This window comes from Oreochromis niloticus, linkage group LG22 (genome assembly GCF_001858045.2).
Source record: "Oreochromis niloticus isolate F11D_XX linkage group LG22, O_niloticus_UMD_NMBU, whole genome shotgun sequence".
Lineage (NCBI taxonomy): Eukaryota > Metazoa > Chordata > Actinopteri > Cichliformes > Cichlidae > Oreochromis > Oreochromis niloticus.
The window spans coordinates 12,621,597-12,638,755 of record NC_031985.2 but is presented as its reverse complement, the minus strand read 5'-3'; the positions used below and the strand labels follow the sequence as shown (position 1 = coordinate 12,638,755).

Below are 17,159 nucleotides of genomic sequence, written 5' to 3'. Positions count from 1 at the left end.
AAATTACAAAAAATAAATAAAGATAAATCATAAATGGAGTTTCTGCTCATAGACCTTCTGATTTATAAAGAATTATTTACTGGAATAACTTTAATGGAAATGTTTTTGAACATTTGTGATTTACTAGTTATATTTAAATTAAAGATATAAAAAAAATGTATAAAATAGGCCTATATCATGTGTCATGTGAGCCTGATTCTATATAGCTGGCATATAGTGGAGGGATTCTACTTCTATTAATAACTTCATTATGTTGTCTTTTCACTTATATATAATTAAGGGTTAAGCATATTGTCTCCTTTTAATTAGAAAAGTGTGTCTTTTACTGCCGTCTCTCCACCTAAGAACAGGCTTTTATTTTGAAATCCTGGTTTTCAGGTCGCTTTCAAACCCGGAAGTACCCTACAAGGTCAGGGTGCAAGTGTTGCTCTTGCACACCGTCAAAGCTCCAAAACTAAGAGCTTTGTGGTTTAAAAGGACAAAACTGCATGTGAAGCTGTCTCCAAGAAAAAGGGTGTTAAAATTTGGTGAGTGTCGCTAATGTTTTGACACGAAGTGGAGCAAATGTTAAACGTTAGCTAGCAAGTCAGAGCTACATAACAGTGAAGTGGACATGAGAGTGCTATTACTGTAGCCCTGCAACATTAATGTGTACACAGTAATAACCACATAACCGTGTAATGCAGATAAAATAAAATAAAAAAAATACAAATGCTAATAAACATTTACAAATATGTGTCGCGTTGATCTGAACATAAATCTAGCTGGATGTTAGCAAGTGAAATCTGTTTCACTTCAGTGTTCATAGTTCAAACACGTTTTATTTCTGTGCAGTCATGTGGATTAATAAGTACACCCTGACTGCTTTCATTGTAATTAAGAGGGTAAGTAGCAGTAAGGTGCTGCTAATCAAATACACGATTAATTGATCATCAGCACCTCTGTAAAAGCAGAAGTTTAGGCACTTTTGCTGGTCTGCAGCATTCAGGTGTGTCAACACAATACCACAAACTTCCCAGCAAATTCACCAAAAGATCGAACTGTGCAATGTTGAGACTCTACAGGCTTCACTTAAATGTTAAAGCTCATGAAAGTACAGTTAGAGAAAGACTAAACAAGCCTGGCTCGTTTGGAAGGAGTGTTTTGCAGACACAGGATGTGGTCACCTTACAGTCACCGAGTTGACTGTCTGCACCAGTTCATATTTGATTCAACTGTTCTTTAATCTGTCTGACAGCTAAAGCCTGGCCCAAATTGAGTCATGCAACAGGACAGTGATGTCAAGCACAGCAGCAAATGGGTGAAAAAGACAAGAATCAAGGTGTTACAATGGCCAGGTGAAAGACCTCAGCAGGATTAAAATGCAGCAGGCTCTTAAGAAAGCGGTGCATTGATAAATACCTGCAAACTTCAAGGAACTGAAGCAATGTTATAAAGAAGAGTAGGACAAAATTCCCCCTTAGTGATGTTAGAGACTGATAAACTCATACAGGAAATGATTGCTGCTAAAGGTGGTGCTACAAGCTGCTGAATCATGGGCTGCAATTAGTTTTTCACGGGATTGCAGAGATTCCTGTGAAAATGTTCCTTTTCACATAATTTTAGCGATACAGATAATAGTTTTCTCTGTATTGATTATTAGTGTATTTATATAAAATAAGTGACTTGTATTTTATTTACATATTGTTATTGTTATTAAATCAGTTGGATTTTTAAATATTACTGCACTTAGATTTTTTTGTTTTGTTTTGATGGTTACACAAAATATGCTCAGTTTATCTTTACTGTGTATTAGTTTTTTAATCACACAGTATCATTTTAGTTCATTTTTATTGTGGAATTTTGTTTTTTAAATACACATGTGTAGTTTGGGTTTTTAATTTAGTTTTAATCAACCATGTTCTGGTGCTGTACAGACTGTGTGAGAGTGGGGTGTCTCACCTCTTTCTTTAACGCATACTAAGCAGCAGCGGAGACGAAGGGAATGACTGATTAAAAATGCATTTTCTAAGTTTGTAGTCTGCAGGTGTGAGCTGATAAAAACGCAAGGAAACAGCGAAAGGAGTGAAACCTGCGTCACCAGCAGACTGAACATTGCTGACTGTGGTCTTTTCTTAAATTTCCTCAGGAGCTTGTATCCATCTGGATGTTGAGCATCCGAGCTCTGTTTGGGATCGGCTTCCTGGTGACCTCACGAGCCGCGACAGCCCTCGCTCAGGCAGGGTCATGCCCGTTGCCCGCTGCAACTGACAGCCACAGAAAGGACTGTTTCAGCAGCAGACCAGCGTCCACCATGGCCCAGGCCATCAAATATCTCGGGTGAAGGTTTTAACCTTTGCACACATAAGAGTAAAACCAGACTTCATGAGTGTAGACTGACCTGTAAATGCTTCACAGGCAGGAGGAGGCCCAGCACATCGACGAGGAGCTCTTCAGTGAGTACGGCTTCAGTGTGGATCAGCTGATGGAGCTGGCGGGACTCAGCTGTGCCACAGCCGTCACACGGGTGAGCGTCACCGGGGGCTCTTACTTTGAAATGCAAATCTAACGGGAGGAATATTAGTGATTGAACTGGCAACAAACTCTTTTATGAGTAAAATAATTGTTTCAGGCATTTTAATCTGAGACCTCTACCTATTCCAGCTGCTCAAAAATGAACTCGGTGTCTTTAGAGTTTGAAAGAAGAAACGAGGATCGAAAGTGGGGTGTAGGAGTATTTTCACTTTTTTCTTCTATTCTATGGATGCAGTGGTTGAGCCAGTTAATCCAGTTACAAAGATAAAAGTTTAAACATTGATTTAAATAGACGGCTACCAACCACTTATGCAAAAATCGTGTGATGAATTTCCCCCAAAACTCTGATCTAATCTTACTCAGCAGCCTTTATTTTTCTGTAAACAGATTAAAGTAGCATTTCAGCACCTCAAAGATGACTTTACAGTAATGTTGAAACATTTGTCTTTTTGCACAATCAAAGTCTGAAATTTTTTCATCAGCACTTTTAAGTTTGCTGTTGTGGAATTGAGATGCACTTGATACAGCTGCATTTTGCTCGAAGGTGCAGGAAGAAGCTTTACTTGCTTTGCATAACTTAACACAGAACGGGCCCTTAAATATATCAAAGTTTATTTTGCTTTCTTTTTTTCCTTCAGGCATATCCACTTACTTCTCTGGTGAAGGCCAGACCTTCTCTGCTAGTGATTTGTGGACCAGGTAACAACGGGGGCGACGGCCTGGTCTGTGCCCGGCATCTGAAACTCTTTGTGAGTGTCTCTTAATTTCACAGAAGAGGAAAATAAACCATTTATTTTCACATCCTCATTCAGCCTTAAAATCCTAAATTCCTTTTTCCTTCATTAGTACTTTGTGTGTCTGATTTCAGGGTTACGAGCCGACCATCCTGTACCCAAAGAGGCCAAACAAGCCGCTGTTCCAAGGCCTAACCACACAGTGCCAGAAAATTGAGATCCCCTTCCTGACTGAGATGCCTGAGGTTTGGTGTTAATAAAATCTGCAGCTGCAGCTTTATCCGCAGTAAACACACAGACACACTGCTTATTGTTTTCTGACTGTGCATTTCGTTTAAAGCTACAAATGCTCTGTTACAGATGAACAGAGCTAATGTAATTAGGCTCCAGTTTAAATTAGATGTCTAAATGATTCTGAGAGGATAATAGCTCTGTTTTTATTACAGCAAACTAGATAGTGAATAATTTAATTGGTAGCTAAGAGGAGCTCTAGTTGATGGATTTACTCACTGAAATAAATGTGCTTTCAAGCTATTGATTAATTCCTTTGAAACTAACTTATCTGGGTAAAACTATCTCCTCAGGCCAAAATGATTGATGAAGCGTACAACCTGGTGATAGACGCCATCTTTGGCTTCAGCTTCAAGGGAGCTGTGCGAGAGCCCTTTGGCTCCATCTTGGACACACTGAAAAAGACCACAGTGCCCATAGCCAGCATCGACATCCCCTCAGGTCAGTCCTCACCAGTCCTTGGGTGATGTTACTTTGTGAAGTAACTGGTTACAATACAAAATTACTACCATTAAAAAGTAATCAATAAGGCATGCAGGGGTTAGCACATCACCATGAAGATGTGAATGTGAGTGCAATGGCTGTTTTTCTTTGTTAGCCTTACCTCCCGCCTCCCACCTCATGGCAGCTGGGAAAGCTCCATGCCGCCACAACCTTGAATTGAAAGGGCTCTTATAAAAATGGATGTATTAACTTTTGTTAGCATCGCCTCTTGCACAAGACCAGCAGCTAGGCTAAACCCAATTTATAGCCAGCTTTTAGCTGAAAAACGTGTGGTTTTGCAGTCCTCCTCGCTGCAGTAGGGCTTGCCAGCAATGTTGTGGAGTTCTGCTTATTGTCTGTGAGGATTTATTAAACTGCAGTGAGTGCGTCTGTCAACAGTCTGGAATGATTATAATCAATAACTGCATGAAGCCTGCTGCATGTTCGCGCTCCCAAACAGAGGATATTGATTTTGCTCTAACCTTTGCTCTAACACTTCACACTGTCGCTAACAGACATACTGCAGATTATCTCAGCGATTTCAGCTGGTTAGTGACATCCTTTTTTTGTTTGTTTTCGTTGTTAAAGGTTGGGATGTGGAGCAGGGTAGCACAGATGGACTCCAGCCTGACATGCTCATCTCTCTCACTGCGCCAAAGAAGTCCGCCTCCCTGTTTAAAGGACGATATCACTTCTTGGGAGGCCGATTTGTGCCACCTGGCTTGGAGAAGAAATATCAACTCAACCTGCCCCAGTACCCCGGCACAGACTGCGTGTTGCAACTCTGAGATGTGGGTCAGTGAAGGGAAATAAGCTGTCACTGGCGTAATAAAGCAATCAGCTTAGCTCAGCATAAAGGCTGTAAACTGGGAGAAACAGCCAGCAGCGTGACATCCGTTCACTCATTAACACGTCTTGTTTGTTGATTTTACGAGAACTTATGTGATATAACCGTATGCTGTCATCACACCTGCAGCACGATGGCAGCGCCAGCTAAAGTAAATATGAAAATAAAAAAATTCTTTCTCTGACAAACTGACAAACTTTTTAAAGTTTATATATTCTGCTTTTCCCTCTTTTTTTTTTTCTTTTCATATACGTTCACTCACCAGTCATTTCATTAGGTACAGCATGCTAATAATGGGTTAGGCCCTCTTTACCTTCAGAACTGCTTCAATTCTCTGTGGCATAGACTCAAAAAGGTGCTGGAAACATTCCTCAGAGATTTGGGTGCATTGACATGAAACAATCTGCCGTACTGCTCTGACATCTGGTGACTGTGGAGGTAATTTGAGTGGACTGAATTCAGTATCATATCTAAGAAACAAGTTGGAGATTATTTAAGATGTGTGACGTGGAGTATCATCCCCCTGGAAGCAGACATCAGAAGATGGACACACTGTGGTCATAAAGGGATGGACATGGTCAGCAGCATTTAAACGATGCTCAGTTGGTATTAAGGAGGACCAAGTGTACCGAGAAAATATCCCCTGCACCATTACACCATCACCAGCAGCTTAACCACTCATGAGGAAGGATGGGTGCCAAATTCTGACTGTCATCCAAATGTTTAAGCAGAAACTGAGACGCATCAGATCAGACCATGTTTTTCTAATTTTTGCTGTCAAATTTTGGTGAACCCGTGTGAATTGTAGCCTCGGTTTCCTGTTCTTAGGTGAGTGTCATATAGTGTGGTCGTCTGCTACTGGAATCAACAAGCCAGAGAACTGCTGCTCACTGGGTATTTTCTCTTATTTGGACAATTTTCAGACTGCAAATCCAACAGATGGTTGTGTGGGGAAAAATTCCAGTATATCAGCAGTTTATGAACTACTTAGACCCGTCCCCCCACCCGGCACCAACAACTTTCAAAATAAATCACTGGTTTCTAAATATGGTTACAAAAGTGGACGCTCATATTAGACATGTCCAGTAGAAGATTAAAAAAAAGATGTTTTGAAGACAAAATATGTAGCTGGAGCTGAGCAGAGCAGAGCTCACTTGAAGTCTTCATCATAATCATCAATCACAATATTCACACACGAGAATTTTCAACCATATTTTCTCCATTTTTATTAATACATCTTTATGATTGACTGAATGTATAACTAGCAGTTAATTTAGAAATACAGTCTATTGTAGCCCATCACATTCTATTTTATAAATCACTTACACATATGGTGCTTTTTATACATTATGTGGTGATGATTTAGTAAAAAGCTTTCTTGGACAATTAGCCTCATGGACTCCCCACAACACCACTCATATTAAATGCATGACTACATATACTTAAAGAGAAATACTGAACGTACAGTATATGCTTCAGACAATGTGGCTCATTAATGCATAATGGTTTCTCATATAAGTGCAGAACATGCTTTTTGTGCACAGGGTACTATTTACAGTGCTGGTACCATGCTCTCCTAGTGTGTTGTCCTTTGTTCGGGTTGTTAAGAAGAAGGTAAAATAGAGGTTTGAGATGAAGAGTTTTTCCCTCAGGTTGTCGTCATGCAGGTCGTTAAGTGGAAGGATGTTTTCAGTCCATGAAGAAAGCCTGAGGACAAAGACGGCTTACGTAAATGGAAGCACTGGCACAGATTCAAAGCGACTGAAAATCCAGTTTATCTCTAACTAATCCAACCTCTACAGCCACATTTAAATAGTTGAAATGATCTCACAGCTGTTTTCCATTAGTTTCAGCTTTGCACACCTAATCGCTGACAACATATCTGTGTTAGATGGTGCCATAAATGATGCTTTTACACTTTATTAGAGAAAAAATCAGTTTTATATTTATTAATGAGGTTATGAGTACATGGTGGTGTAGCCTTTTGGGCTCCAATAATACTTAATTCCTAATATTTCATAAAGGTTTATTATCTTGTCCTTAGGGGTTGATCATCTGCGTCCATCTCATCAACTCCCTAACATCCTCCTCTGTCACAACAACCCTCTGCATGTCCTCCTTCACTACATCCATGAATCTTCTCTGCAGTCTTCCTCTATTCCTCCTGCCTTGCATCTTCAACATCCTTTGTCAGATATATCCACCTTCCCTGCATATGTCAGCCTTTCCTTTCTAACTTTGGCTCCAAACTGCCCTACCTGAGCTGTCCCTCTGATGCAGTCGTTTCTAATCCTGTCTATTCTGGTCACTACCTGTGAAAATGTTAGCATCTTCTTTTTATTAGTACCACCATCTCCAAAACATGCATCATAGCAGGTCTCACTACCATCTTGTACATTTTCTCTTTCATTCTTGCTGCTATCCTTCTGCCAGAAATCACCCCTAACACTCGCCTCCACCCACTCCACCCTGCCTACACTTGCTTCTTCATCTCTCTTGTACATTGTCTTTTGCTTTGGATGGTTGAGCCCAGGTATTTAAACTCATCTACTTTCACTACCTCTGCTCCTTGCATGTTCACCTCTCCACCCGTGTCCCCCTCATTCACACACATGTATTGTGTCTTGCTTCTACTGCGTTTCATTCTTCTTCTCTACAGGGCATACCCCCACCTCTCCATGCTCTCTTCCACCTGCTCCCTATTCTCACTAGCAATCACAGTGTCATCTGCAAACATCATAGTGCCTCCTGCCTGACCTCATCTGTCAGTCTGTCCAGCACTACCGCAAACAAGAACAGGCTCAGAACCGATCCCTGAGGTAATCCCACCCTTACCTTGAACCAACTGTCACTCCAGCTGCACACCTCACCCCACTAAAATATATTTTCTCTAAATCCACTATGAATGATTGAAGTGCAGACTTTTAGCTTTAAATTAAGGAATGTTTTAAAGATACTGGATTAACTGCTTAGGAATTACAGTGACTTTTTCACACAGTCCCCCATGTGTGGGTTTTAGTCTGATGTCTAAAACCCACACATATTTACCAAATGTTTTCACCTCAAGGTACAATACTTGTATCACACAATTAGCAAAGGTGGTCCCACTTTAACACTTTAGCTGTGAAAAAATATAGTTGAGCAGATATTTAAGGAATCCACCTTTCTAACCTTTCATTAATTTCCCTCAAAAATATACTTTAGTGCAAGACCTCAGTAAATCTACAAAGTTTATTTTGCACTTTCCAGTAAATGTGAAGTTAGCAGCCTAATAGCCTAGCTTAGCTTCATGAACATCCATAGAACAACTAGCCTGACTATATCCATACAAAAATGACCCTTAATGACCTTTACATAATGTTTTCAATGAAAGTACACAGTCTAGAAATAACAAAACTTTCACCATAATAATAAAATCAGAAAATTGCTAGACTAGATAATAAGTAAAGAGCAATTATTTTTGTATATTTTATGCCTGACATCGTTATCATTGTTGCTACAGGGACACAGTTTACTTAGATCAAACATGATGTTTGAAACAAAGCCGCGGTTAGGAGTGGTCAGCTGACAGGGTCTACTGACATTTATGTAGTGTTTCTAATCATTCTAAAATACAATGTAACAGTAGGTATCTTTTATGGAAAGATTACGTCCTTTTTTATTACATGATCACAACGTACCTGTGCTATTCTCCGACTTGTACCCCTGCACAGTTATCTTTACTTTCCGAGGCTATCGCTAAATATTCAGCATTTCTGGAAAGGAAAGAAAGAAAATCAGTTTCAGCAATCATCAGCAATGTTTTCTTTTTTCACAGTGACATGGGTTATAAAATGCAAAAATAAAAAGATACAGGTTTGATTTTCTTTTCGACTTACAGGAGGGAGGTTTTGGTTTTGACTAGGGAGGAGGATGACAGGATGAAAACACGACAAGGCGACACGAGGGAACGGGACAAAGACACACAAGTGAACGCACACAAACACGATGGAGACGGCGACAGTCTTATAGTAAAGGAAACAATGATATAGCAGGCAAAGGCAAAAATTAAAATGATAGGTGTGATTATAGCAGGACAATAAAGAATGGCATGACTCATGGGAAAATACGCACCTTTCACAACTTCCCACTCACACCAAATTTGCTTTTGAGGAAAGTACCAGTCACGTCAAACACTGTAAGCCAAACTAACACCTAATAAACAAGTATCAATGAGAAGGAAACCGCAACTGCTTTCACATATCTCTTATCATTTTTGCATATAAATTTGTCTCTTCGGCAGTCTGCCAAACCATATCCCTCTTCTGTGATTTTTCTCCTTTTTGCACACCGAGGAACGTTAACTTCGTAACATCCAACAGGTCATGAGTTAGGATGAGCATTTAGGGTTGAGTTTGGGTTGGGTTAACATCCACCTTTATATGATGTAAGTTTCACCTGTTTGGATTCAGGAGACAAACACCCTCTCAACTCGAAAGAAAGCTGTCATTTTTGATAAAGCTTATAGTTAGGGCTGGATCAGGTGATCCCTTAGGTATGCTGCTTCAGGCTGCTGGGACACTTCCCATGAGGCGCACTGAGCAGTTCTTCTCACTCTCCTGGATGTGTTTATATGCAACTATTGCAACCTTTGTCTACTTCCTCCCATACTTTGTGTCTGCTCGTGGTCTCTCTCTGATTTCCTTTGCTTTCTTCCTTTTACCCTCATCTCTCAACCATTCAGACCAGGTTACTGCCCTCCCACAGCTTGGTTCTGCCAGAAGGTTCTTCTTGTTAAAACGTAGTTCTTACTCATAGTGGATCCTCTGATTGTTTGTGGGTTCTCTCTATAACGATGTGCAGTCTTTACCTTGCAATAAAATAACATAATCTGTGGATTTTGTTGGGTTTTTCCTTCAGTAGGGATTTCTTAGTTTATAGTTGAAGTTTTTTGTAATTATAGCAAAAATGTAACGGCTGTGCTGATTATTTCTAGGTTCTATTTCATCTCTAGATTCTCGTTTAGTGTTTTAGTTCTTGCTACTTTTGAAATAAAAAAAAGAAAGAAAAAGAAATCAGTTTTTCTTCAGCGTTTAGAATATGTATCTGAATCGATTGATTTGTTGTGGTCTGGTCTCTCTGATGTCTTCTTGAATTTTGTTGTCAAGCGTTTCTCTTTTCAGTGGTTTCCCCATTTGAGTACTTCCTGTTTTATTTTGTTGCTTTTCGGTCTCTTGTACATTATCATTAGTATTATTTCCTTTCTTATTGTCTTCATTAATTTCAGCTGTGCCTCGTTATTCTGGTGTTTCCAATTTTCCTGACTGCTTCCTGTGCCCATTTAATGCCCTAGTTTCTATCAGTTTTTTGTTCAGTTACACTCTAACCCTGCTGCCCTCTTTAGCTTTATGTTATTTTTCTGTTTCTTTAATTTTCCACGTTGTCTCAATAACGTTTTGGGGTTTTTTCTATTTAAGTAGTCCATCTCTGAAAGCTGTATTTGGTTCAGCCTGAAATCCGTGACATTTAAAGCACCTTGAGGTGACTGGTAGTGTAAACTACAATTATTTTAATGTAATTTTTGCCTAATTGGAACACCTAAAATGTTTTTACCCAACCTGCAGTCACAAAATTCTGGAATCCCTACACTCACACAGTGTTCACTTCCTTTAGCTGGAGACCTAAAATTTGCTTTCATTTGCACCTCTGAGTGAGTTTATAATGCTGGTGTGACCGGGCCTTAACCCAAATTTGTCTTTCATCAGTATCTACAAATATGCATGCCAATAAGTGCAAGAAAATGAAGTGTTTCAGATATGTTTGTTTCCTTTTCAACTGTAAAATGACTTAATTACTACACATGTTGGTCCACAATAGCAAGCCGTAACTCATTTTATTTTGAGCTACAAACTAATATTGGCCAACATATCTGCATCCAGTTCACAAGTGCACTCAGAGACACCCATACTTTTATAAGCCTTTAACATATAAGCATAAACATCTTGTATATCTTTTCAAGCTGAATCTTGACATGAAAAGGCTCAACTGCATATACAAGATTCTGACATGCATTAAGTCAGCATGCTTTCAGGTGTAAGAGAAAAATACTTACGCAGCTTCTCGTAACGCTTCTTCTCCAGCTGCTGCTATCTTTCTGTAACAGTATATCATCTCTATGAGGAGCCAGAGCTGCAGGCCGATGATGGACACGTACATCATGACCTCTGACACGATGGAAGCTGTACCTCTGGTGGCTGCATACAGGAAACCAGGAAAGGCGAAACAAACAGAAAAACAAAACAAAGGTGACCTGACGGGGTCGAGACAAAGCTGAAACCACCTAAAACCTAAAGATGAAACATCTGTTCTATCTAAAAATCTTTTGTTTTCAACTATGGAGGACCACAAGAGCCACACGCATCGAAATAAAGAATTCTGTGCTTAAATAGTCTTAGTTTTTTCTTGCAGAAGAATCACTTTTGTGACACTGTGCAGTCTGCCTGTGAGACACTACTGAATTTAATCAAAATATAAAATATATAATAAAAAAAAAGTTTTCCGTGTGACTTTATCAGCGTCTCACGTTGTTGCAGAGGAATTTTGGACCACTCTTCTTCACAACATTGCTTCGGTTCATTACAATTTGCAGGCATTCGTTTATGCAAAGCTGTCTTAAGAGCCTAGATATTTGCAAAATTTGCCCTCATTCTATTAATTAATCATAATTCATTCCAAAGTTACAGTTAAGAGACAGTTTTCCAGACATATTTAAAGCCTAGTCCTAGACTCAAAGGGAAATTAAATTAAGATCACCACAAAGTCCAAGACTAGACTTGATCCGTGTCTGGGAGACTGAACCAAAGAGTGCACTGTTATATATGCTGACTGTTATGTTGCCTGATAGTAATTCATTTATCAGGAAACATTAAATAATTCAGCTAAGCTGCTGAACTGGCAGAGTGTCTGTATCCATGATTAGACATGTTTCTTCCATCTATTGAAAAGTGTAGAGAGTAAATATCAGCCACTGATGAAATAGAAGTGAAACAAAATGAATGTTGCTTCCATTTTAATCATAACAGAGACTGGGAGGCTTCTTTATTGACTGTGCCAGAATCTTCAACCTCTGAAAATGGAGCCAGGCTGCATTCTCATAATATTAAAGCTCCGTTGTTGTTCAGGGACCTCCAGGTTAATAGGAATGCACACTGCACTCACAGTGAGATTTAAAAGAGTGACGGTGTGTATTGTGTGAGTGTGAATCAGTTTGTGAAATGCTTCTGCAATGACAGAGTCGGCTTAAGTCTAATTAAGGCCTGAAAATGCTCAGCCACCTCCACCATTGATCGCCACATTTACACATAAAAAAGATAAATGCATTAAAAAAACTTTACAAAATCAAAATCTGACTGCTTGAACCACACTTTTCAACCTTATTTCAATATGCATAATATATTTTAACTTTTTGCAATAAATTTGCTTTTTCTTGTTAACTGTCCTCAGACGTTTTTAAGTCTACTTGCTCAAATACTAATGACCTGTATAAAGTCGTACCTTTGCCCACCACACTGAGGTGCACCACTTTGCTGACAACGTCGTTGTACTCGTAGTTATCGTAGGAGAGGATGCGGTTGAAAAAGCACCGGTAAGTGCCCGAGTCATTGAAGGTGACATTGAACAGGTATATGGACGCATCTTGAATGTCCTTGCTCCTTTTGCTTCCGTTCCAGTCGACACGATCTGCAAACTGGTCATTCTCAATGGTGGATTCATCCCCATTGTAGGTGTATATCTGGATGACACAGAGATCATTTAAGGTTATGTTTATTACCAGTTATATATTCTTATGCAACACCTTTGCATGAGTGACAGTTAAAATTAATTTTATTTATTTATGTTATTCTGGGCCTTGGTGCAGCCGCTCAGTTTGTCCTCTGCCTCAAACAAACTATTTTTACTTCCTCCCTTAAAGAAAACTTATTTCTGATTGGCTGTCCCTCACAAACAGTAGATCGGAACAGTAGTGGGTGGAGCTTCTGTTCTCACAGCTAATACCGTGTCTGAGATGACTCTATTAGGATATACGCTCTCTATGACATCATACAGAGCCAAGGGTAGAAGAAACTGTCAGAAACAGAGCATTTGGCTCACAGGTGTTACTTTTAAAGACACTGAAACTTTGGCAGTGTCTAATACGAATATCCACCAATGAGCTGTTATGTTATTTAGGCTATGTTTTTGTAGGTTGTGTATTATTATTATTATTTTGGAAATGTGTTTCATATCTCTTGAAAATCAAGGATTTAGTGTAAAAACGGTCAGTAACTCGTAAACATTTAATGCTAAATGTTTGTTAAACTCTTGAATTAAAGCTGAAAGTCTACACTTAAGCTGTACCCTGATTGTTTGAATAAAAAACATACTCCATTATTTAGATGTATTTTCAGTTAATTGGTTAAGTAAACACCCTTGACAGCTCTAAATGGATATCATGTGAGAGGAAATTTTTTTTAAAAACATATCGTAGATGGCTGTGTTGAGATTTCAGCCTCCGATCTAAAATTGTCTACACCCTCAGTCACGCCATATGAAACATACTTTCCCCTGAAACTGTCCAGGCATATTTTTTTGAAATTTTGAAACAACCATTCAGACCCTGCTATACTGAAATACATCCACAGCTACATTAGCACAGCATGCACTGCGGCATCAAACAGAGAATCCAGCACAAGGTCAGCAGAGCTCTTCATCCTCTCTGATGCTTTAATGACCTCAGTGGGGTAAAATGTTCCGATTGATTCCCATCTGGAGCTCATGATGGTCTCATCACTGGGTGCTATTATGTGACTGAGGACCGTACTGTAGGTGTCTATGTGTGAGTAAGTGAGAGCGACAGGAAGGAGGAGAGCTTTGGTGTGTACTATATATAAGTGCATATATAAATAGCTCAAGTCCTGAGAGAAGTAGCCCACAAGTTTGATTTTATGGAAGCTTGCATGACTAAGACTTCCTGCTCCAAACCTCCCATATAGTCAGCAGTGCTGCTTGTTGTGTACAAAGCAGAATTTAAGGTCCAGCAGAGGTAGCGGCTTTGCTGTCCTCTGACAATCTGGGGATGGCCTGTTTGGCTGCAGAGAGCTCTGTCTGTGGGCCACTCTTGCTTGTACTGTTGTTGGTCTGTCAGCCGCAGAGAAAGTTACAACACTCAAAGAGCTAAAGTGAAACAGAGTGTTGCAAACAATGAAATGTGTCCATTGCAGATACTTTCCGTTGTTTTTCATACTGTTGTCCTTTTGAACCCTGCTCTCGCTCCCTTCTCTGTCCCACTGTTTTGCCAAAAAGTGATTTTCAAGATTTACCCAAAAAATATTGCCTGTATTTAAAGAGTTGTAAACGACTTGTTTACCTAAAATCTGTCAAACGTATCATCAAGTCATTTTTGGCCGGACAATACATTCTTATCACAAGGTTGACACTCAAACCAGTTTTTGGCTAAATTACTTTTATGTATCTTTTATTTATCCAGGTAGAAAAAGTGTCATTGACATAAATGTATTTTTCAAGAGATTTTGCAGAAATTGCAACAAATGTAAATAGCACCATAGTTCTATAAAGATATTACTAAATTGGCCAAAAAAGACCCGATTAATTATAATGTAGGTACAATAATGCAGAGTCATAAAGATACTTGCAAAGCAGGTCACTTCTTCATTTTATATATAACCCTTTATAAATCCAGTTAATTTACCATCACAAGGAGATATTACACATACACAGCACACAGAAACATCAGAAATCTTTTTGGTGCAACACCGGCCCACTTGTTAACGTGTATGTCATCCAGTTCAGCGATGCATAGTGAGGATCTTGGAAGACTAAAATTTCTTTTAATCTCCGTCATCAAAACTGCACTTAAGAACTGAGAGCTCTTTTGCTGAAGGACATTGCTTTTCCTTCAAATGTACTGGGATTGTTTGTGTGATTTTAACTGGAAGAAGCTCTGGCTTCTGCACAGTTATTTTCTTCTACCTAACAAGGTGAAAGAAGCATCCTTTAAAGTGCTCCACTGGTTTTATCCTACCGTGTCCTGAAAAGACTCAAACCTGACATTATGTAATCTTACATTAGTTTGTTTTTCAGTTATTTTAGCCTTACCTCTACTCCTCACTACTGAAACACCATGTTTACGTTTATGTAAGTGATTCCCGATTGGTTTGGAAATATATTTTATTTGTAGTCCATCAATAACGCAAACTCTTGTGAATTTCTGATTAATCTGATTTGTTTTTAATTCTGTGCCAAATTTCCATATTCACAAATGTAAGTTTCTAAACTGAAAACTAATGCAGTTCCACAATCATATTCATATTGTCGTCCCCCCTGAAAATATATTGAACAGTGTTTATTTTATATATATTTTGAGCAACTAAGGCAGCAAGTTACTTCTATACTTTGTTCCTTCTTCTAATGAAGGTTTATTAAAAAAAAGATGGGGGGAAACCCAGATCTGCAGGGCCATAAATCCCACTTCATGGAAACACTCACCAGAAAAAAGTCAGCCTCCCCTTTTGGCCTGAAGTACCATTCGATGTTGGCTTCACCTCTCACCTCACTCCTTCTTTTGCAGGAGATGCAGCCCAGTTTAAAACCCTTGCCTGCTACGGCTTCAGTGTCCGAGTCCACCTCTGCACAGGCCCCGTGACACTGGTACACTGTTTACAAGAAAAGAAGTCATCAGCCTGGGTTAACAAGGTGTCACAGCAAAACACTGCGAGGAATCACGTCCACTCACCAAACAACGTGCAGAGGAAGGAAAATAGCAGAAAGCGTAGTAGTGCCATGACTCCAGATGTTTTATCGAAGGAGGGGCCTCAAAAAATAAACCCTAAGATGGTTCTTGAAGCTTTCACGGAGCCTAGTGACACTCACGCACTGAGCACCTCCGAGTTTGCAATAGCAGAATGGATATTTGCAAATGTTTTCTTGTAGATTTCAGGAAGCTTATCTGTATTGTCTTGTTAAGTGCAGGCTGATGTCATGTGTTGGTGGCAACTAGCAGCTAAACATGCATTGTAAAGTGCAAACCGTATACGCGTAAATGTAATGTCCCGTGGAACCACTCAGGTCTTTGGCTCAAGCCGGCAACAGTTTCCAGAATTCTGGTTGCAGAATTTATTGCCACAAATTATTGCTCCTTTTGAGACAGTTCCCCCAATTTACACGCCCACTGGCCTCCCGCATCCACGCGGTGACCTTTTCTGCTATCAATGATCAAATAGCTTATGAAACGATCCAGATATCTGTTAACTCACAGTGCTCCCCAGATCCGCACCCTGAGGTTATGATTCTTTTTTTTTCCTGAGGTCCTTTTAATGTGAGATGCAGAGAGCAATCAGTAGACCTGCCTGGGGCATGCTCCGCTCTAAATGTTGGAAAATTACAGACAGTATAGACGCTTACGAGGTTATAATGAATATGTGTTCAAGAGTGCAACATGCCAGCTACTGAATAAACGTCAACAATACATTTACATTCCAGTGCATTTATAATCAATTTGCATGCTCTACGGCAGGAAACAAATGGCTACCTTTTACAGGGTACACGCTACCAGTATTTAATAGAGACCAGTCTAATGGTCTAATGGTAATTATCCTTAATCGGATCAATGAAATCAGAGCCACTGTCCTGATCAGGCCTCCTCTCCTCGAGCAGAGTCGTATCTCCTGGAAAAAATATAGAAAAATACTGTCCTCTCCTGCGATGGCAGCTATATAATTTCTTGTATAATTTCAGCTATCTAATGACCCCGTGCTCGGAGAAGAGATGTTTCGTTCGTGTTGGCATTGCAGGTCAAACTGCGTGAGCGCACACGCAGGCATATAAGCCAGACACGCAATTAAAAAAAAACAACAACCTTCAAATAAATCCGTCCAGTGCTCAGTTAACGGTGTTTTCTCCTGCGCCACAGCGGCACCTCTGTCGCTCAGTTGAGAGGCTGATGCTGCAGATGCACTGCGGTAAAAACAGCCATGCGTGTGTGAGACAGGGCAGGTGCTGCATGTGACAGCTGTTTGAGCCTCTTCTGTACGTTTTTTTAAACTGATGCTCATTTAACCCTGCCTCAAATCTGCTGCAGGGATCCCGGTGTGCGTTGGAAGCAAATTAAATGGAAAATGTTAAATAAGAAAACGAGAACAGGGCGAGCTGGCCCTTTAATTTAACTCTTTGTTGATTCATACAAGGCATCAGAGAGCTTCCACTTTCTGGACTTCTTGTTTTTGTAGGGGGCGCTAATGGGATGTGACTCAAAA

General features: G+C 39.8%; 2 protein-coding genes across 2 annotated transcripts; one reads left to right on the top strand and one right to left on the bottom strand.

Annotated features, from left to right (window-relative positions):
• The first annotated feature begins 371 nt into the window (after positions 1–371).
• naxe (NAD(P)HX epimerase) lies at positions 372–5,061 on the top strand. Its single transcript, XM_003447199.5, has 7 exons — positions 372–527; positions 2,129–2,319; positions 2,398–2,506; positions 3,153–3,263; positions 3,383–3,493; positions 3,833–3,980; positions 4,611–5,061. The coding sequence occupies exons 2-7, from the start codon at positions 2,147–2,149 to the stop codon at positions 4,808–4,810; spliced, it is 852 nt and encodes a 283-aa protein (XP_003447247.1). The 5' UTR covers positions 372–527; positions 2,129–2,146; the 3' UTR covers positions 4,811–5,061.
• A 1,007-nt stretch (positions 5,062–6,068) lies between these two features.
• Positions 6,069–17,021, bottom strand: scn1bb (sodium channel, voltage-gated, type I, beta b). Its single transcript, XM_005452811.4, has 6 exons — positions 15,641–17,021; positions 15,394–15,560; positions 12,403–12,640; positions 10,961–11,102; positions 8,550–8,624; positions 6,069–6,576 (listed from the first exon to the last, which is right to left on the bottom strand). Exons 1-5 carry the CDS (start codon positions 15,687–15,689, stop codon positions 8,555–8,557), a joined length of 666 nt encoding a protein of 221 aa, XP_005452868.1. The 5' UTR covers positions 15,690–17,021; the 3' UTR covers positions 6,069–6,576; positions 8,550–8,554.
• Positions 17,022–17,159: the final 138 nt, after the last annotated feature.

Excerpts from the sequence above, each read along its gene's own strand:
- naxe (XM_003447199.5), top strand. The coding sequence starts at position 2,147 with ATGTTGAGCATCCGAGCTCTGTTTGGGATCGGCTTCCTGGTGACCTCA. Across the intron at positions 2,320-2,397 it reads CAGGCCATCAAATATCTCGG|GCAGGAGGAGGCCCAGCACA; the intron begins GTGAAGGTTTTA and ends AATGCTTCACAG. Across the intron at positions 3,494-3,832 it reads TCCTGACTGAGATGCCTGAG|GCCAAAATGATTGATGAAGC; the intron begins GTTTGGTGTTAA and ends CTATCTCCTCAG.
- scn1bb (XM_005452811.4), bottom strand. The coding sequence starts at position 15,689 with ATGGCACTACTACGCTTTCTGCTATTTTCCTTCCTCTGCACGTTGTTT. Across the intron at positions 15,561-15,640 it reads CTTCCTCTGCACGTTGTTTG|TGTACCAGTGTCACGGGGCC; the intron begins GTGAGTGGACGT and ends TCTTGTAAACAG. Across the intron at positions 11,103-12,402 it reads CCTCAGTGTGGTGGGCAAAG|CCACCAGAGGTACAGCTTCC; the intron begins GTACGACTTTAT and ends TCCTGTATGCAG.